Source organism: Pipistrellus kuhlii, unplaced genomic scaffold (assembly GCF_014108245.1).
Source record: "Pipistrellus kuhlii isolate mPipKuh1 unplaced genomic scaffold, mPipKuh1.p scaffold_m20_p_40, whole genome shotgun sequence".
Classification (NCBI taxonomy): domain Eukaryota; kingdom Metazoa; phylum Chordata; class Mammalia; order Chiroptera; family Vespertilionidae; genus Pipistrellus; species Pipistrellus kuhlii.
This window is the reverse complement of record NW_023425541.1, coordinates 493,862-515,949: the sequence shown is the minus strand read 5'-3', so window position 1 is coordinate 515,949 and position 22,088 is coordinate 493,862. Positions and strand designations below refer to the sequence as shown.

Sequence of the window (22,088 nt, the reverse complement as noted above, 5' to 3'; positions counted from 1 at the left end):
ACATTATCTTCAACTTTCTGGATTCTCTTGTCTTCTTGCTTCTGCGGAGGAGTGTCTTCTGGTTCTTCATGTTCCAAATCTTTGACTTGATTCTTGCTATCTTCCATTCTGTTTTTAGGACTCTGTATAATATTTTTTATTTCAGACAGTGTATTCTTTATTTCTAGTTGATCCCTTTTTATTTCTAGTTGATCCCTTATCATATTCTCATAGGTCTCATTTATTTTATTGGCCTTTTCTAGGAAATTCTTGAAAAACCTTATAAGCTTGGTTTTGAACTCTATATCCAGTTGCTTTTTGTCCTCCATTTCCTTCATTTGTGATCTGTTTCCTTGTCTCGGCATTTTCGCTGCTTCCCTGAGTTGGTCGGGTGGCTTTGTGTGCTAAGGTGTCCTATATGGTTCAGTGGGTCAGTCTCCCAGTTAGCTGAGGTGGACACTCTTGGTGCCCCCTTTTGTGGACTGTGTGTACAGCCTTGTTGTAGTTAAGTCTTGATTGTTGTTGGTATCACTGGGAGGAACTGACCTCCAGGCCAATTGGCTGTGAGGATCAGCTGTGCCTATGCCAGGAGACAGCCTTATTCGACTAGACTTGGAAAATTGTAAAAGCCTCTGTGCTCAGCTTGGATAGGGAGGAGTTTCAGGGTGGAGTCTACAGCTTTGGCTTCTTATCAGCCTCACCCTATGAGGTTCCTGAGTCTCAGTGTTCCTCAGTGTCCTTCAGTACTCGCTGCAAGTACCTCTGAGAGAAAGGTGCCCTCGAGTTTTCGCCCACTACCAAAAAGTCTAGGCTCTTGCCCAATGAGCCTGGAACTGTGGTTCAATGAGGTTGGAAGTGAGGTTCAGAGCAGTCTGGAGCTTTTGTCTCCTTCCTGCTAGGGCAATCCCGCAGCTCAGTCAACACTCCCTTCTCTCCGGGACTGCCTTTCGCCACTCCCTTGAGTTTCCACCTTACAGCCCAGATTCCCTCCATATGAGCCTGTGTCCTCAGGGTCTAGCCTAGAACTGGGGTTCAGTGTAGTTGGAACTGGGGCTCAACACAGTCCAGAGCTTTTGTCTCCTTCCCGCTAGGGCAATCTAGCAGCGGAGTCAACAGTCCATCCTCTGTGTGCAACATGCGCACCTCCGGGACTGCCTTTTGCTACTCCCCTGAGTTTCCGCCTTACAGCCCAGACTCCCTCCTTATGAGCTTGGGTCCCCAGGATCTCACCCAGAACTGGGGTTCAGTGCTGTCGGAGCTGGGGTTCAGCACAGTCCGGAGCTTTTATCTCCTTCCCGCTAGGGAATGCCAGCCAGGCACTCGGCCACGTCTCCTCTCTGGCTCCTTCCTCTCCCCGCGAGCACAGTGTCTCTGTACCTTAGGCTTTTACAGCTCCTTTGATTTTCCTTCTTGTTTTCTCTTTCCTTCTAGTTGTAGAATTTCCAGTCAGTCAACTTTCCTGTAGTTCTGGATAATTCCCATTTTGTATTTTAGTTGTATTTTTTTTGAAATTGTTGTGTGAAGCTGCAGTTAGGCATTTACCTATGCCGCCATCTTGGTTTCTCTTGTGGGTAGAGGTTGGATTTTAATTCAGTTCTTCTGGTTGTCAGACTAGGGCTCATTTCCCTTTATGAGAAATACCACTTCTCTCTGAGTTTCAGTTTTCTCATGTGTACAACATGAACCATGGACAAATAACTCCCTAGTTATCTAGTCTGTTTGTAATTATCAGGGCAATTAACTAAATTTGCATCTGTTAATAATTGAAATTGGCATATCAGAATTTAGTGTACTATATATGTAAACTATTCTGAGGATAATATGAAAAAAATAGAAATATTTCATTAATACCTTATATTGATTACATTTTTAAATTATATAATTTTGGTTATATTTGGTTAAATAAAATATATTATTGAAGCTGATTTCACCTGACTTTTTCCCTTTGGGGGGGATCTTAAAAATTAAATTTGTCGGGTGAAACTAAGCAAAATATATCAGACAGAAAAAGTTTAGAACAATACTATTTCACTCATTTGTGGGATATAAAATGGAAATCTTTTTTCCTTTTTTTTTTTTTTTAAATAGTTAAGAGATTTTATTCTAATAGCTATAGTTACAGTGCTTGTTTGTTGAAATGAAAACTGAAAACAAGTATACAAAACAGTTGATTACTAATCGTGTATTGAAAGCAGTAAGAGGTTCCACGACACCAGATAAACCAGTTCTGAGTTTTTCCCCAAGATAAATTTTAACAGCTCTAGTTTCTTTAGTGTTTTATCAAAATACAAAAGAAAAAAGTAGAGGTTGTTGTTTTTGATGTCAATCTGACCCTTGCAGGCTGAGGGAGTGAAAGCACATGTGGACGGGGGCTCTGAGGAGCTCGGCTCTAAGATGACCGGTCACCTGTCTGCGTTCCTACTGGTGAGACCCAGACAACCTGAAGCAAATGAGTTTGTGTAGGGACCATGGGGGTCTCCTGTTCTGGCCAGAGTGGTCCCACCAAAGCACCTGTGCTGACCCACACTGACCAGAGGGACGGCTGGAGTCCTTCCAAGGGGTCTGAGCGGTGGCCACAGCCCCCAGCCCACACCCACAGGCAGTGGTGTAAGCACAGGTACAAGCATGAGTGCTATGGGATGCAGATGACCCAGCAAGACAAAGCCAATCAAGGACCTAAGTGACCATGCAGAATGTATTGTGGCTGGTTCTGCCCACTGCACACTCCAGATGGGAGACAGACCACAGGCAGACTGGACTCAAGCCATTACTGCAGAACTAGGCACATTTCTCCCTTCTCTGTGTTAAAGTGTCTCCTTATATTTATATTATAAAAAATGTACTGAGTTTGGGTTAAAAACCAACCACCAAAAATGGATCTCAACACAGATTTAAAGCCCAGAGAAGGAGCGTTGAGGTGATCTCACAGCAGCTCCTTGAGGCCCCGCCCCGGTGCCTAAAATCCCTTCTCAGTACTAAACAGTGGGTTGATTCTTTTTCTTTTTTTTTTTTTTTTACAATAAAAAAAGCTGAGTAATATTGCATAGGAGTACCAGAAACTGCCTCATTGGAAACAAGAACTATTTACATTAAATAAAAACCCGGTTGCAGGCTGCGTCTGCACATGTACAGCATGATGAAGCACACTGAGACCGAAAATGGAGACAGCTTCTGGCACTCACACCACAGGGGCACATCTGCCACCTGAGAGGAAAGCAAGGGTGAAGGAGGGAGTGAGGGGGAAGAGAGGAGTTCAGCTCACTTCTGGTTCCGGAGCTGATTGGACAGCCAGTCCAGTCCCTCATAGAGCCCGTCCCCACTGGTGGCACAGGTAGCCTGAATGTACCAGTTCCTGTGGCGCAGAGAGTGGAGGCCCAGCTTGTCCATGATCTCAGCTGCGTTCATGGCATTGGGGAGGTCCTGCTTGTTTGCGAACACGAGCAGGACAGCATCCCTGAGCTCATCCTCCGCCAGCATCCGCATAAGCTCCTCTCGTGCCTCATTCACACGCTCTCGGTCATTGCTGTCAACCACAAAGATGAGACCTTGTGTGTTCTGGAAGTAGTGGCGCCACAGAGGCCGGATCTTGTCCTGGCCACCCACGTCCCACACAGTGAAGCTGATGTTCTTATATTCCACGGTCTCCACATTGAAACCTATGGTGGGGATGGTGGTCACGATCTCACCCAGCTTCAGTTTGTACAGGATGGTGGTCTTCCCCGCGGCGTCCAGGCCCACCATGAGAATGCGCATTTCTTTTTTGCCAAAAAGGCCCTTGAAGAGGTTAGCAAAGATATTCCCCATGCTGTAGACTGGAGGGAGAGACACTGGCCAGAGAAACCCTCGGCAGCCGCGGTGCTGCTGCTACTCCGAGCCAGGCGTTGGTTTCGCTCCCACAAGATCTTTTTTTCCTTTTTTAATGTGACTATGAGTGATTTTTAAATTCAAATATAAAGTTCTTGGGACAATACCTGAAAATAGTACCTGTTTTCTGTCATTGTTGTCGTCGCCATCATCATCATCATCATCACCACCATTACCATCATCACCATCATCATTATCTTTGGCAGCAAAATGGGGAGAATAGAATGCTTCCAATGAAATTTTCCAATTTATGATGGCCTTACTCTGATTTACAAACCAAGAAATAGAACTTAATGAGTGAGGCAGAAATAAAGGGTAGAGGCAATGAATGTTTCCCAAGAAACTACTGTTTTATGGAGAGGTTTCATATCACCAGGCCTTCAGATTTGTGTCTGCGGCAGTGCAGGATGTTGGTGATGTCTTTTTGTCATAGATATTTTTTAAAAGTTCACAAAATAACAAAGTTCTGAGAACTAAGAGGGGACACATTGTGAATAAACATCTTGGTTATCAAACACGATTAAACTTTTCAAATGACACTGATGCTATTACTGCTTGAAATAATTGTTTTGTGTGAAATTTATGGAAAGGTAATGGGACAAATATGGGGGGGAGTGAATTGTGATGCTCAAATAATTTTTCTCTTATGGATAGATTCTGAGCTATTGGTCAGAGATGTAGCGGGCTAATGCAAGTTACTTTGCAAAATCCATTTGCAGGCCAGTGAACCCTATTGTCGGTTCCACTTGGGTGACTGCATCCAAATAGATAGGGCTATTCAATAACAAACTGTCAGAAGGCTATTTTCTAATGAGTCATTTCACAAAGATAACCAGTTCCCATCAGGTTAACCATTGTGATGCCTTGAGAAATAGCTTCTGTTCTCCAATGGCTTCTGATTGCCTTCCCAAGCATGAAATCACCCGCTAAATGATTTCACAGGTATCATCTCCATTAGAGGTCCCTCCACCCCCCACCCAGAAACTGTTTATGTGGTGCTCCCTACTTTAGCTAAAGCAATTTCCCTTGGATCTGTTTTATCTGGTGGACTTTTGTGGCACTATTTCCTTTAAAATAGGATTTTATTTCTTGAAACAGGAGGCAGCCGATCAATGATTTTCACTCATCATTGATGTTTCTATTTCTTTCCCTCTCCCTTATTCCTTGAAATCAATAAAAAATATATTAAAAAATATATAAAGTAGTACAATAAGATCTATAAATATCTCAACAGTCTCCCATATTTCTCTACTCCTCATAGGCATTCATTTTTAACCATTTTAAAAATATCATACTGTGGGCAACTTCATGTACCCTATCAGGTTTCTGCTTTATTCCATCTTCTGTATTTTTTCAAGCCCATCTGTCTGATAAAAACATTTATTATTTTGATGGTTATTTTTGTATTTTTGAAAAAAATGCTTATATTGCTATTTCTTTATCAAGTTTATAATTTATTTCTTCATGCTATGAATACAGGAGATCATTGCTCATACTTTTTTTTTTCCTCTTCTTGAAATTTTTGACAATTATAACATCATTCTAGTGCTTCTTTTGCTTACCTGTACTTTAATATATTTAGACCCTTATTATTTACTCCATTAACCTTTTTTTTTCTTTACTGTATCTTGGTAAGATGAAGATATTAAGCACCTCTGACATCCTTTACTACCTCTTAACCTTCAACTTTTGTCAGCCACATCTTTATTTTTCACTGTTAGGGTTGATAACATTATTTTTCTATTCTGAAACCTTAATTAAATCTTGTTGGTGATTATTATTAGGCTTATTTTACAGTGACAAAAGCAAGTGATAAATCCAGGATTTGAACTCAAGTTTCTTGGCTCTGAGTCCATGCACTTTGATATTTCTTATATTGAGTTAATCTAAGTCTTTATTTTTGCTGACTAGGATAGATCAAGTATGATCCACTTATTTGCCTTTTCTTCCAGTTTCTTGTCTACTAGCTTTAGAGTTCTTGGTCTACCTATGCTAAACCCCTGTTTGGTTAACTCTTTCTATCCCTCTTAACTCTCAAAAGTCCCAGCACACACAAAATTGGTGAGTCACCAGTATGTGTATATTTTAGATATCACTTGATTAGAAGAACCCTTTCCACCATTATTTCCCTTCTCAGCACCATGCAACTCGCTCCTTTCTCTCCAAGGTCAAGGGAGAATAAATAAGGCTCAGTCTATCTCTGTTCATAATGAATCTTTCATCCTGCAGTGCAGAATGCTGGGCTGTCCATTGGAGACTTCAGAATAAAGACTCAGTCACCCCCTTTAGACACATGACAGGGAAAGCATTTGTACCCTTTGATTCATATTTTTGGGGTCTTGTCAGATTTGCCCACAGTATGATGTTTTTAGTTCTCTTACAAGAATGCCCTTGCCAGAGAGGAACAGCCACTGAATCAAGCTTTTGTGGTCTCTGATGGAACCAGAGCCAAACTGTGTGACACATCAGAGGATGTATTTAGCCCCCTTTTTTGAAAGTTGGAGCTGTTGTGGAAGCTATGGTATCACCTACTAGATGTCAGGCAAAAAGGAATTGGCTATAAAACATGGGATTGTCAGACTTGTTGCTGTTTTTTCTCCATGAATAGAGATTATAGAAAGAAGTTTAGGATAAGGACCTGATTCGGAGACAGATGTGATTGAAAAAAATACAGAAAATGGAACAAGGCAGAAACATGGTAGGATACATGTCTACCCTGCATTTCAAAGGCCAGTGCATGCCCTGTCAGAGGGGAATTCTACAAGAGTTAAGTTATGTGAAAGTAATCCATAAGTGATTTTCAAGCCAACATCAAATATTTTTATAGGCCTTATAGTAATGATTACTATCTACTAGCTACTTGCTATATGTCATCACAGCCATGAATTATTATCCATATCATACATCAAGACTTATAATGGCCAAATAAACAGTCCAATAACACATAAATGATATGTAATATCAAGTTATTAACAGAAGCAAGCTTTAAGCAGATTTTTGTTACTTCAGAAACTGTATGCTTTCCACTCCACTCCACTCTGAACCTGGTTTTGTGGGGATGCAATGGAAAGACTGAAAAAAAATTGATAATGCCTGTCAACAATTGAGTGGGTAAATACATTGTGATAAATTCATATTACTTTACAGCCATGAGAATGGGTGAACTAGAGGTGATATTTACCACAATATGGATAAATCTAACAAATACAGGGTGGGCAAAGTATGTTAATAATAATAATATTAACAACAAAAATAATAAATAATATAATAATCTATATATATATAAGCCTAATATGCAAATTGTCCCCTCAGGTGTTTGATGGGGAGACTGGGAGTTTGATCGCTTGCTATGATATGCACTGACCACCAGGGGGTGGTGTAGAATGAAGGTTGGCCCCGCCTGGCAGCCTGCAGCTGGGAAAGGGAGGCCCAACCTGCAGCTGGAAGGCCCTGATCTGCCCTGATCGCCAGCCAGGCCTAGGAACCCTACCCATTTTATGCTCTGGGCCTCTAGTTAATAAAGAATAACACAGAATAAACCCTTTCATGTACTATCTATCTACTTTTGTTCATCCCTGTATAAGGTCGAAATGAAAAAAAGTTATAAAACCAGGTACTCACTATATGAGCCCGTTTCTATAAACTCTTAAAACAGGTAAAATTAAGTGATAGTATTAGAAGCTAGGATAATGGTTAACCCAAAGTGGGGTTATCAGTGACAAAACTGGTCTAAGGGACTCTTACTGATGTTGTTAATGTTGTTTTGTTTGATCTGAGTGCTGATTACACAGATGTTTCAATTTTGAACATTTATTGTGATTTGTGCAGAATATATTTCAGAATAAATTTTAAATATATTTTAAAAATTCAAAAAAGAACATTAACATATTTCTTCATAGCATGTCTTCCACTGGAAGTCTGGTGTGTATGTACATAAAGAGGGCAGTGGTTTATGTAAGTGCTATGGGTTTATGCTCCTGATAATCTTTAGATATGGACCTTCCTACCCTATTATGACTTTTTCTCCCTTTGCCCACATAGGTGAATTACCCTAAGCAATTTTTAGTGTTGGTTTATGTAGTACAGCCATTAAAATGTGGACTCTGGAGGCAGACTACCTGGGTCTGCATCCTAGCTCTTCAATTTACTCAGCAGTTGAGATTAGGTTAGTTACTTAACTTCTCAGTTTTAGCTTCCTTATCTATTTGAGATTAATAACAGTCCCTCTCTTATAGAGTTATCATGAGTATTGAAAAGTGTTATTATATATAAAATGCTTAGAACAGTGTCTGATACAAAGTAAGCATGATTTGTCTTTGCTATTATTGCTTTTCATATCTATAAAAATGAATGATTCTGTAATGTATTCTTTTTGTACCTTGTTTTTTTCACTCTAAATTATGTACAGGGATTGGCAAATGTAGGTCTACAGTGATAATACAAATCAATAATAAATAATACAAGAGTACACTGTTTCATGTACCACTCATAACTGTAAACCTACTTTTGCCCACCCTTATATGTGAGATTCATCTTTGTTCATATATTTAACTGGATTTCTTACCTTATTTTGTGATCCTCACTTGAAGATATGTTTTTATTGGCTTTAGAGAGGGGGGGAAGGAGAGAAAGAAAGATAAACATTGATGTGAGAGAGAAAAATTGATCTTTTGCATTCCATATGTACCTCAACTAGTGATCAAACCCATATCCTACGTATATGCACTGACTGGAATCAAACCTGCAAACTTTCAATGTATGGGACAATACTCTAACTAACTGAGCCACATTGGCCAGAGAAAGTTATTTCAATTTTTTAAAACTGATAGATATATGCTAATCACTTTATTTTTTGGAGGGGCGGATATTTAATGTATCTTTTTGTTGCGAGTATTACCCATGTCCACCATTTTCCCGCCTTTGCCCTATCTCAGGCTTTCACTGTCTATTGTCTGGGTCCACAGGCTATGACTAACTTGTACTTCTAAATCTCTTTACCTTTTTCACCCATACCTCCAACTCCTCTCACACTTGGCAACCGTTAAAATGTTCTCTATATGAGTATTTTTGGCTTTTAGGTTCAATTGTTGATTGATATGTATTTATTGCCATTTTATTGTTCTTATTCTTGACCTTTTTTTTCCTTATAGAAGACCATTTAACATTTTATGTAATATTAGTTAATGGTCATGAACTCCTTTAGCTTTTTCTTGTCTGTGAAGCTCTTTATCTGACCTTTAACTATAAATGAGAGCTTTGCTGGGTAGAGTGATCTTGGTTGTAAGTCCTTGCATTTCATCACTTTGAATATTTCTTGCCCTTCCCTTCTAGCATGCAAAGTTTCTGTTGAAAAATAAGCTGACAGCCATATGGGGATTCTTTTGTTGGTGAATAACTGCTTTTATCTTGCTGCTTTTAAGATTCTGTTTTTATCTTTAACCTTTGGCACTTTGATTATGATGTGTCTTGGCCTGAGCCTTTTTGTGTTCTTCTTGTTTGAGATTCTCTGTGCTTCCTGGACTTGTGTGTTTATTTCTTTCATCAAGTAAGCGAAGTTTTCTGTCATTATTTGTTCAAATAGATTTACAATCTCTTGCTCTTTCTCTTATCTTTCAGGCACCCCCATGATGAGAATTTTGGATGTTGTCCCACAGGCTTATTACACTATTTTCAAGTTTTTGGATTCTTTTTTCTTTTTGCTGTTCTGATTGGGTGTTTTTTCCTTCCTTATATTCAAATTTCTTGATTTGATTCATGATATCCTCTACTCTACTGTTGATTCAGTTTATATCAGATAGTGCACAATTCATTTCTTTTTTATGGTTTGCAGTGTTTCCCAAAGTGTGGTATGCGTACCCTCAGGGGTACGGGAAGAGTTTGGTGGGGGTACGCATTTCACCGGAGTTTGGTGGGTATATGCACTGCACCGTGCTTAGCTGTGCCTAATTCTATGTTCTCATGAGTACGAGGGGTACTCAGAGTTATGAAAATTATAGAAGAGGTACACATATGTCAAAAGTTTGGGAAACACTGGAAGTATTACAAATTGTAGTACATGTCTGTTTTTCCCTCAAATTGACCTTATCCTAGCCACCCTTATCCCCCAGCACATGCCCTCACGCCCCTCCCAGTGTTTTGCATCCATTGATTATGCTTATATGCATGCATACAAGTCCTTCAGTTGATGTCTTACCTCCCCCCAGCCCTCCAACCTTCCCACTGTCGTTTGACAGTCTGTTCTATGCTTCTCTGCCTCTGTATCTATTTTCGTTTATCAGTTTATAATGTTCTTTATTATCCATAAATGAGTGAGACTATATGGTATTTTTCTTTTACTGACTGGCTTATTTCACTTAGCATAATGCTTTCCAGTTTCATCCATACTGTTGCAAATGGTAAGAATTCTTCTTTTCTATAGCAGCATACTATTCCACTGTGTAAATGTACCACAGTTTTCTAATCCACTCATCTGCTGATGGGCACTTAGGCTGTTTCCAAATCTTAGCTATTCTGAATTGTGCTGCTATGAACATAGGGGTGCATATATCCTTTCTGATTGATGTTTCTGTTTTCTTGGAATATAGTCCTAGAAGTGGTATTACTGGGTCAAATGGCAGTTCCATTTGTAAATTTTTGAGGAAATGGCATACTTACTTCACAGTGGCTGTACCAGTCTGCATTTCCACCAGCAGTGAAGGAGGGCTCCTTTTTCTCTGCATGTCATTTCTTGATTTGTTGAAGATAGCATTCTGACAGGTGTGATATGATAGCTCACTGTTATTTTGATTTGCATCTCTGGGATGACTAGTGACTTTGAGAATGTTTTCATATGTCTCTTGGCTTTCTGAATGTGCTCTTTCAAAAAGTGTCTATTAGGTTCATTGCCCATTTTTTGATTGGGTTGTTTATCTTACTTTTGTCAAGTTGTATGAGTTTCCTGTAAATACTGGAGATTAAACCCTTATTGTTGATAACATTGGCAGATATGTTCTCCCATGCAGTGGGCTTTCTTGCTGTTTTGTTGATGGTTTCTTTTGCTGTGCAGAAGATTTTATTTATCTATTTTTAAATTTTTAATTATTTTTTTAAAATTAATTTCTTTATTGATTAAGGTATCACATATTTGTCCTCAACCCCCCATTCCATTCCCCCCCTCAAGAATAAAAAATGAGGCAAGCAATAATCGTTATGCTGAAAGGCATATGCATCAGTCTGTAATGAGCTTCTTTCTGGGCCACCAGTTCTTTTGAGACCCAATTTCAATGTCAGTTTCTTATGTGTACATGACAGCAATGATATTTCAGTTCTGGATTGTAGGAAAATGGTGGTAATGCAGGTTCAAACCTGTCTGGTTTGGTCCTGGGCAACCTGCAGTGATACACAGCTTCTGACTGCTATTATGGTAAGGGGTCATCAGTGACTTCCATCTCTGGACTGCTTCTCTTCTGTCTTCATGGTTGGAGTAGTCCTGTCAATTCCTCTCTGTTGCCAGAATCCAGATGGTCTTGGAGTTGTTTTCTGAAAATATACAAATGTATTCTCAACCAAAAGTTAATAGAGGAATATTTTTTTTATCAATTTGACTTGGGATCCTTTTTCATTTTTGCCCAAATGATTTTCCTCTGGCTTATTTTGACACCATGTGTGTTTTTCATGGGTGTCCTGCTGATAACATTACAATTAATTTTCTAAAGTACAAATTTTCTAGATGTAATTTACTTTCAGGATATTTTTCTTTACATGATGTTCTTCTACTTTCCCCCTTTTTTGATTTATATAAATATTAGGAGTCTTTTGAAAATTTTATAATGTAGTCTTGATAGCTTTCAAATTTTAATTTTTTGCACTATATTATGACTGCTTTAGGTTCATTTCCTGTTGTGAGATTTTTATCCTGAAAACTTCATAGACAAAGAAAATATTATGATGATTACTAGAAGGAAAGAGGGTTGCGGGGAGGTAGAGGCTGTAAATGAAGGGTAAATGGTGATAGAAGAAGACTTGGCTTGGAGTAGTAAGCACATAATCCTCCTATATAATAAAAGAGAAACATGTAAATTGACATTACCTCTGTTACACTCACCAGCCAATAAGGAGTGAGTATGAAAATTAACCCAACAAATATGGAGGGTTAATTTGCATATACAGGCAACAGAGTGAGAGAACTGGCAGAAAGTGGAGCAGCTTGGAGAACTTGGCTCCCCAAGCTGCGAGATGGAGAACAGAGAGGGAGAGTTGGCAGCTTGGAGGACTTGGCAGAGTGGGAAGCTGTGGGATGGAGACAGAGCAGAAAGGGAAAACCAAGAAAGTGAGGAACACCAGGAATTCTGGGAATAGTAGTTCTGGCGGCAGCCCTAGGACTGGAAGCAGAAGCCCAGAGCACAGGGAGCACCAGGAATGCTGGGAATCATAGTTCTGGTGGCAGACGGATCTCCTAGACACTAGAGCAAAGTGAGCCTGGAGCAAGTTACTGTTGCTGTGGGGGATGGAGGGAAAGCAAAGGTGAGAGACATAAATAAAATCAGAGTGTCTAGGAAAATTTAAAGGGAAGATATCCTAAAACTTCCAGGAAATCTCTACCAATGAAGCAAAGAAAAAAAAAAAAAGCCTCTATTCTGTGAGCAACAAACCAAACTGGGTTGGGGTCTCAGACAATTCACTCATATGATTGCAAAGACACACAGAAATGCCTGGATTGGAGAGGGCACCCCTGAGGGCTCCCAGATTGAAGAGAGTGCAGGGTGGGCTGAGGGACCCACCCTCCATGCACGAATCTTCATGGACCAGGCCCCTAGCACAATATTTAGATGATGTATTATAAAATTGTACACCTGAAACCAATATAATTTAATTAACCAATGTCACCCCATTAAATACTTCCCTACTCATTCTTTGAGGTAAGTATTAGCCTGATAGCAAAACCAAAAATAACAAGAAACAAAAACTACAGATGAATATTGTTCAAGAATATAGATGTAAAAATCCCCAGAAAAATAAAGCTAGCAAACCAAATTCAACAACACAACCAAGTGAGGTTTATCCCCAGAATACATTGCTGTTTTAACATCTAAATAATTCAATCAAACCAAATTCAACAACACAACCAAGTGAGGTTTATCCCCAGAATACATTGCTGTTTTAATATCTAAATAATTCAATCAGCCCAATTGATGTGGCTCAGTGGTTGAGCATCAACTTATGAACCAGAGATCATTGTTCAATATCTCGTCAGGGCACATGCCCAGGTTGTGGGCTCAATCCCCAGTAGGGGGTGTGCAGGAGGCAGCCGATTAATGATTCTCATTATTGATGTTTTTATGTCTCCCTCTCCTTTTCTCTCTGAAATAAATAAAAATACTTTTTAAAAATTAAAAATAAAAAGTCTATCAATGAATTACACCATTTAATAGATTAAAGGACTGAAGTGCATAAACATGTCAGACACATTTGAAAAATACCTTTTCTTTATAAAAATATTATAAAAACTAGTAATAGAAGGGAAGTTTCCCCACATGATAAATGGCTGATACAAAAATAAAAAAAAAAATCCAACAGCTAATATATTTAATAGTGAAAAACTAAAATCTAAGTTAAAAAATAATACAAGTATATGTACTCTTTTCTCTTCCATTCAATATTATGCTGGAGGTTCTATCCTAGGTTATTATCCAACATTGGAAAGGCAGAAATAAAACTATGCTTATTTGCATATGACTTGATTTTGTATATAGAAAATATTAAGGAGTACACACACACACACACACACCACATACTCACATACTATTAGAACTGATAAAGGAGTTAGGATACAATGTTGCAGGATACAAGATCATTATACAAAAATAAAATACATTTCTATATACTTTTTTTCCATAAATTTTACTTCTCAGTTACAGTTTTGATGCCAGGTGAGTACTGGAAATATTGGGTGCAACACTTTGTAAAGTATTTGATGGTCTAACCATTGTGTGGCATGCCTGAAACTATTTCTATACACACTTAATGAAAAATTTGAAAATTAAGAAAATAATCTTATTTACAGTAGTATAAAATATTACTTGGGCGTAAATCTAACAAAAGAAGTACAAGATTTTACACTAAATTTTTTTGGAAGACATTAAAGAAAACCTAAATAAATAGATAAGTAGAAAGACATCCCATATTCATGAATTTAAAGACTTCATATAGTAAAGGTGGTAATACTCACAAACTGGTTTATAGGTTCAGTGCAATATCTAGGAAAATCCATTGATTATTTTGTTCAAATTGATAAGGTGACCCTAAAATCCATAAAATGTAAGAATAGAAAAAGAAATCTTGAAAAAGACTCACACTTTTTAATTTTAAAACTTACTGTGAAACTATAGAAATGAAAACAGTGTGGTGCTGACATAAAAATAGACATATACATCAATAAAATAGAACTGAGTCCATAAATGTGTACATTTATGCTTAATTGATAGTAAAGAAAATGGGTATTTACCTTGGCCAGTGCAGCTCAGTTGGTTGAGCATCCTTCCATGCTTGGTTAGGGCATTTGCCCAGGTTACAGGTTCCATCCCTGGTAGGGGGTGTGCAGGAGGCAGCCGATTTAAGTTTCGCTCTCACATCCATGTTTCTCTCTTTCTTTCTCTCCCTCTCTCTCTATAAAGTCAATTAAAATATTTTTAAAATAAAAGAAAATGTGGTGTTTCTATATAATCAAATATTACTTAGCCATAAAAAGGAACGAAGTACTGATAAATGGGTAAACCTCGAAACCATTGTGCTATGTGTAAGACGATATTTACATATTGTATGATTCCAGTTATCTGAAATGTCTGTAATAGATAAATCCATAGAGACAGAAAGTCAGTTGTGGTTTCTTGAGACAGGTAGTGGGAGAGTGGGAGAATGCTGCTAATAGGTATGGGCTTTCTTTTTGAGGTGATAGAAATATTCTGAAATTAGATAGCAGTGATGGTGACACAACTTTCTAAATATACTAAAACATCCTTAATTGTCCCCTTAAAAAAGAGTTGAATTTTGTAAGTGAATTATATCTCATAGTGGTTTTTTTTTGTTTTGTTTTGTTAAATATCTCATAGTTTTTATTTAAAAAATGGAAGTGGAGTAGAAAGTTATCCACAAAAGTCTTTGCCATTTTTCTGGCTGCTATGTTTTCTTCAAACAATTCCTACTTTAAGTAGATTCAGCAGCTGGAAAGACACTTTGTGTGAAAATCTCTGTCTTGTGTTTTGGTATCTGAGTTGGGGTTCCTGCTGTAGACCTACTTGAAGTTTACTCACAAGGCTCCCTGATTAATTATAAGCTGCCTAAGTGTAATTTCTCCAATAATCATTTGGTTTCTATTTGACTATGTTGAATGAATCGAATAGATCTGCATGTTATGTGATCTTGGACAAGTTAGTTCACCTTTTAGAACCTTAATTTCCTTTACAATATCTACTTTTCGGCAGTGCAATCACTAAATGAGACCATAGAATTTAAGTACCCAGCCCACTGCCTCGACTGATGTAGGCTTCACTTAATGTTAGCTTCCTCTCTACTTCTTTCCCTCTGTTAAAAGCACATTCCTTACAAGTCAGGTCACTCATTTGTGTCCTGTCTTTCTGCCTAGCAACAGATGGCCTCTAGAAATAAGCCATGAGTTGAGGTATTTTTTTGTCTTTTTATCTGTGTGTCCCCTACTGTGCCTCTTCCAATACCTGGAACATTGTAGGTGCTCAATGACTTTGGATTTTCTGTAAGACAGCACAAGCCTTTTACTTGGATTTTCCAGCACATTGCTGACAGGATTTCAGATTGTCAGCTTTAGTCTATGACAAATAAGCATGGCTAGTGTTCCTTTGGAAGCTGTTTTGCTGAGAGGCTGAGAGCTAAATTGAATTTCATACTTGAGGAGAGTGACAGTTGAGTCCTCCATCTCCCATAAAGGTTTCCAACACTTGCTTTCCAGCTAAACCTTTCAGGATATTTTAATCATCTATAACATTATCTTTTAATATGCGGCAGTGAAATGCTTAAACAATACTAAAGAACTCGTCATTCATAGAGGCAGTCCCAGATTCCTATTGCCTTGGAAATGTTTTACTTATTAGGTTGTCTGAATACATTGTAGATTAACCATTTAAAGGCATATATTTAGTTCATTACTGTGTTCCTTCTTCTGCCTTTTTAAAAAAATTGAATGAGTAGTTAACCACTATGAAAAAATTTGGGGAGAATAAAAATACCCAGCATTCAGGCCCATTTTTAAATGTCATTCCTGAGCAGCAGCTCACAGAGCCTTCAGCTGTACTGGAAGGAACTGCTCTTTGTCTAGATTGAGCCATTGAGGGCTACATTTGTGAAAGTCAAAACTACTATGACCAACGCAAAAACAAATACTCTCTAGCTATTTTTTTTTTCTTCCCAGGAAATAGAGAGATTGGCCACATGAAACCTGGCACTGTGCCCTGTGTTCTCAGTTCTGAGCAAACGAAACTAAAACTATAGATATCTTAATCTGTGCCTTTTCTTCCATGTCTAGGAGCGGAAAAAGAAATTTGAAAAGGATGGTGAGAGGTTTTATTCTTTGTTGGATCGACACTTACATCTGTCTTCCAAAAAGAAAGAATCTCAGTTACAAGAGGTATGTTAAAAAACGTGTCCCCATTCCATTGCCAGCTATACCTTGTGGTAGCTTCCTACTGCAATACTTTCATTTTACCCTGCCTCAGCCGAGAATCATGTATGATAGTATTTCTTGCAGTTAAAATCATGGCCTGGGACTCAGCTGTCCTGAGTTCTCAAGCCAGTTCCTCCACTGACTCACTGTATGATTTTGAAAAACATTTTTCTTTCTTGGTCTGAGTTCCCCTATCTGTCAAAGGAGGAGTGGTACTCACAATCTCCATAATCGCTTTCAGTTCTAAGTTTTTTATTTCATATTATACACAAGGGTAGAGTTAAAGTAGTGTTGTATTTGGTGGATCAGGAACAGATGTACTGGTATTGAGATCCCTCCTACTTTGTTATTCATTCTCAGGATTGCTGTAGCTATTCGTGGTCTTTTTTTATTCCAGATGAATTTTTGGAAAGTTCATTGTAGGTTTGTGAAATATGCTGTTGGTATTTTAATGGGGAGTGCATTGAATTTATAGATTGCTTTGGGTAGTATAGACATTTTTATTTTTTATTTTTTTATTGATTTTTCACAGAGAGGAAGGGAGAGAGATAGATAGCTAGAAATGTCGATGAGAGAGAAACACTGACCAGCTGCCTTTTGCACACCTCCCACCGGGGATGTGCCCGCAACCAACGTACATGACCCTGACCGGAATCGAACCCGGGACCTTTCAGTCCACAGACCGACGCTCTACCACTGAGCCAAACTGGTTTCAGCAGTATAGACATTTTAATGATGTTTATTCTACCAATTCATGAACATGATAATGTGTTGCATCTGTTTATGTCTTCCTCTATCTCTTTTTTCAGTGTTGTGTAGTTTTCCTTGTATAGGTCTTTTACCTCTTTAGTTAAGTTTATTCCTAGGTATCTTAAATTTTTTGGTGTGATGGTAAATGGGATTGTTTTTTAGTCTCTCTTTCTATAAGTTCATTATTGGTGTATAGAAATGGCATAGATTTCTTGGCATTAATTTTGTATCCTGCTACACTGCCAAATTCATTTATTAAGTCTAATAATTTTTTGATGGAGTCTTTAGGGTTTTCTATGTACAGTACAATGTCATCTGCAAATAAGGACAGTTTTACTTCTTCTTTTCCAATTTGGATGCATTTTATTTCTTTTTCTTGTCTTACTGCAATGGCTAGCACTATGTTGAACAGGAGTGGTGAAAGTGGGCATCCTTGTCTTGTTTTTGTTCTTAGGGGAAATGGTTTTAGTTTTTGCCCATTGAGTATGATGTTGGCTGTTGTTTGTCATATAGGGCTTTTATGTTGAGGTATGATCCTTCTATTCCCACCTTGCTGAGAGTTTTTATCAAGAAAGGGTGTTGGATTTTGTCAAATGCTTTTTCTGCATCAATTGATATGACTATGTGGTTTTCATCTCTCAATTTTTTTCATGTGATGTTTCACGTTTATTGATTTACGAATATTGTACCATCCTTGCATCCCTGGGATAAATCCTACTTGGTCATGATGTATAATCTTTCTGATGTACTGCTGGATCTGATTTGCTGGAATTTTGTTGAGGATTTGGCATCTATGTTCATGAGGGATATTGGCCTGTAATTCCCTTTCATTGTGTTATCTTTATCTGGTTTTGGTATTTGGGTGATGCTGGCTTCATAGAAGAAGTTTGGAAGTGTTCCTTCCTCTTGAATTTTCTGGAATAGTCTGAGGAGGATAGTTTTCAGTTCTTCCTTGAATGTTTGGTAAAACCCCCCATGTGAAACCATCTGTCCCTGGTCTTTTGTTTCCCGGAGCTTTTTAATGACCGCTTCAAATTTTTTCTACAGTTATTGGCATATTGAGATTTTTAGTATCTTCCTGAGTAAGTTTTGGTAGGTTGTATTTTTCTTAGAATGTGTCCATTTCATCCAGTTTGTCTAGTTTGTTTGAATAGAGTTGTTCATAGTATTTTTAAATAATCCTATGTATTTTTATGGGTTCTGTTGTTAGAATGCCTCTTTCATTTCTGATTTTATTTATTTGAGTCCTCTCTCTTTTGTTTCTTGGTGAGCCTGGCTAGAGTTTCATCAATCTTGTTTATCCTTTCAAAGAACCAGTTCTTGGTTTTGTTGATCTTTTGTATTATTTTTTTCTTTTTCTTTTTTTTGGTGTCTATGTCATTCATTTCTGCTCTTATCTTTATTGTTTCCTTCCTTCTGCTCACTGTGGGCTCTTCTTGTTGGTCTCTTTCTAATTATTTGAGTTGTTGAATTAGATGATTTATTTCCATTTTTGAGGTAGACCTATAGAGCTATAAACTTTCCTCTCAGGATTGCTTTCATTGTGTCCCATAGTATTTGCATTGTTGTATTTTTATTGTCATTAATCTCCAGGATGTTTTTAATTTCTTCTTTAATCTCATTGTTGCCCAGTCCGGCTGCAGCTGCAGGAACCATGGGCTGATGGCTTAGCCCATGACATAGCTGCAGGCACCCGGGACTGTGGTGCAGGTGGCTTGTCCCTCTTCTGGGCTGCAGCTCCAGCTGCTGGCACCCAGGACCACGGGACAGGTGGCTAGTTTCTCTCCCTGCCACTGGTGCCTGGGACCATGGAGTGTGTGGCTTGTCTCACTCTTGGGCCTCAGCCTGGTTGGTCCCCCTTCCTCTCTCCCCAGTATTGAGTATCTGAGCTGTTACTGTGTCAGGGTGTGATGTCCATTTGCATATTAGCTCTTTATTATATAGGATATCTTGTTGTGGGTCTCTTTGGGTTCATCTTTTTTCTTTTCTTTCCTTTTCTTTTCTTTTTTTTTCTTTTCTTTCTTTCCTTTTCTTCTCTTCTCTTCTCTTCTCTTCTCTTCTCTTCTCTTTTCTTTTCTTTTCTTTTCTTTTCTTTTCTTTTCTTTTCTTTTCTTTGTTTTCTTTTCCTTTGTGTTAATCTTGTTTGGGACTCTCTATGCTTCTTGGACATTAATATATGTTTCTTTCCCTAGATTATTAAAGTTTTCAGCTATTATTTCTTTAAAAATTTATCTCACACTTTCTTTCTCCTCCTTCTGGAATCCCTATAATGTGAATGTTAGGTTGCTTTATGTATCTCAGAGATTTCTTATTCTATCCTCAGTTTAAAAAAGTATATATTTTCATTTTGTTTTTGATAGGATAATTTCCACTATTTTGCCTTCAGTTCACTAATCTGTCCTTCTGTATTAATAAGCTGATGTTTTTTTTATAATGTATTCTTCACTTTAGTAATTGGATACTTCATCTCTGATTGATTATTACATTTTCTATCTCTATTCAAATGCTCTCTGAATTCTTCTATTCTATGCTCAAGTTCATTGAATATGGTTATGACTATTGCTTTGAATTCTTTATCTGGCAAACTACTTAACTGTGTTTCATTGGGATTTTCCTCTGGATTTTTTCTTGTTCCTTCATTTGGAGTATATTTTTCTGTCTCCCCATTTTGTTTGACTTTCTGTGTCTATACCTTTGAGTTGGTTTGAAACAGAGGTCCCTGTTAGTTTGTGTGTTGTATACTTTTAGCTTGATGGTTGTAGTTGGGGTAGGTCCCTGAAATATGTATTGTTTCACATGGTCTGAAGGAGTCGATTCTGATTTGGGGTAGCCTGGTGTGTGTGTGTGTGTGTGTGTGTGTGTGTGTGTGTGTGTGTGCTTTCTTGCCATTCTAATATGGGGAGGGCTGCATGATAGAAGGGACTACTTTGTGTATGCTCAGCATGTCCTGTTGTTTTAATTGTTTGAGCTGGGCTGTTCTGTATGATTGCTTTCTTGTATCACAACCACTTATTAGCACCACCCTTTCTTTTGGTGGAGCAGTCTTGTGCATACAAATATCATTGCTTTGTTAGTTCTTTACCTTCTCTTGGCTTGGCAGCACCCCACTCACTCTGCATTGATCTGCAAGGTTTTGCTAGATCTATGTTTTCTTTGGCAGAGAATCCCCATGTGTTCATGCAGCAGTGCCCCCCCATCTCTGTTCTTCCTTTGATGGGGCAGTTCTGTTTGCTGGTACCACAGCTGATTTACCAGCTCCATACTCTTTCTAGGAGTAGCAGTGCCCCACTATCTCTGCATTTCCTCAAGATAGAACATTCCTATAACCAGGGACCACAGTCTTTTGCTACTTCTCTATTCTCTCCAGGCAGAGGAGCGCCACATGTATGTGCAACCCAATGGGTGAAACATAACACTTAAATATAACCCTGCCACATCTGCTGCATCAGTCTCTGAGCTAAGAAGCTCCTTTGATGCAAGCTATCATGTCCTCCTTCTTCTGTTTGATCTAGTTCCAGGAATGGTGGCTGAGGATGTGTTGCAATGCCTGCAGGTTGGCTATAGAACATGGATGGAGCTTCCATCTGCTATCCACATGCCTAGGACCTATAAATAATGATGTGTGCCAGTTCCTGTCATCCTGGGCTGTTCCCTCAGCTTCTGTAGAGCTCTCGCGGTTCCTCAGCCTTCCCTACCTCACCCCCCCAAGCCACCCTGCTTTTCTCCCTCTCTCTTGTTTGTTATGCAAAAATCTATTGGAAAAAGGCTCTCGGTTGTCTTTCAGAAGGGATTTCTGTAAATATAGGGGTACATTGGATGTGTTTTTTGGGAGGGTGCAAGCTCACTGTTCACATATGGCACCATCTTGGACATACTAGAGAGTTCTTAAATATCTTATATAGGCTGCAGCAACAGCTTTGATTCTCCATATTCAATTGTCTATACAGTTTTTGAGACATTGTTCTCTCTGATTTCTATTCTATGTTGTATCAAGAGGAGTTGTTGATTTTTTTACATTGTTCAGCTTTTTTCTTGAATGACAATGGGCATGACAACTTAGAGGCTTCTTACTTTTGGGACCAGAAACTGAAATCTTGTATCAATCATCTTTTATCTCTTGGCTTCATATTCCCTAATTGTAAAACAAAGAAATAAGATCACTATTTGGTGGCTAAAATCTTCTCTAGCTCTAGCATTCTATTGATCCCATAAGCACTGACTTGCATAAATGACTATGCTGATTTGTAACATTTGCTACTTTTTTTTATACAGGCAGACCTGCAGGTGGACAAGGAGAGGCACATTTTTTTCGAGTCCTCCCTTGATTATGTTTATCAAATACAGGAAGTCCAGGAGTCCAAGAAGTTCAATATTGTGGAGCCGGTAAGTTCTATCTGTTGGTTAATACCCTAAAAATATTTACCAAATGCTTGGTAAAAACAGAGAACTTTGATCATAAAATTGGAACCTCGAGGAATGTGGAAGATAGTCCCTGTTTAAAAATGAATCTTTCCTCATGCATTTTTTTGTCCCTAGCTATGCTTATTCTTTCTTTTCTTCCTTTATTGTTCTTGTGCTCCCTTGGCTTTTGCTGTCTCCCTTTAACACACACACACACACACACACACACACACACACACACGTTTTTATTTTATTTTTTTTTAGAGAGAGAGGAAGAGAGAGATATAGAGAGATAGATGAGAGAGAAACATCATCATTGGAGCCCACAACCTGAGCATGTGCCCTGACTGGGAATCTACAATAAATGGTGGCCTCTTGGTTCCTGGCTTGATGCTCAACCTCTTAGTTACATTGGATAGACTCT

General features: G+C 38.4%; 2 protein-coding genes across 3 annotated transcripts in view; one reads left to right on the top strand and one right to left on the bottom strand.

Moving 5' to 3' along the window:
- The window catches only part of OPHN1 (oligophrenin 1), a 333,832-nt gene that overhangs the window by 136,345 nt on the left and 175,399 nt on the right, over positions 1–22,088 (top strand). For both annotated transcript variants that reach the window (XM_036411404.2, XM_036411403.2), the window contains exons 6-7: positions 16,376–16,477; positions 21,536–21,646. In XM_036411404.2, the coding sequence (XP_036267297.1) occupies positions 16,376–16,477; positions 21,536–21,646 (213 nt within the window). The remainder of the gene's footprint in view (positions 1–16,375; positions 16,478–21,535; positions 21,647–22,088) is intronic.
- Positions 2,147–3,877, bottom strand: LOC118704088 (ADP-ribosylation factor 1-like). Its single transcript, XM_036411405.2, has one exon. The coding sequence runs from the start codon at positions 3,781–3,783 to the stop codon at positions 3,238–3,240; it is 546 nt and encodes a 181-aa protein (XP_036267298.1). The 5' UTR covers positions 3,784–3,877; the 3' UTR covers positions 2,147–3,237.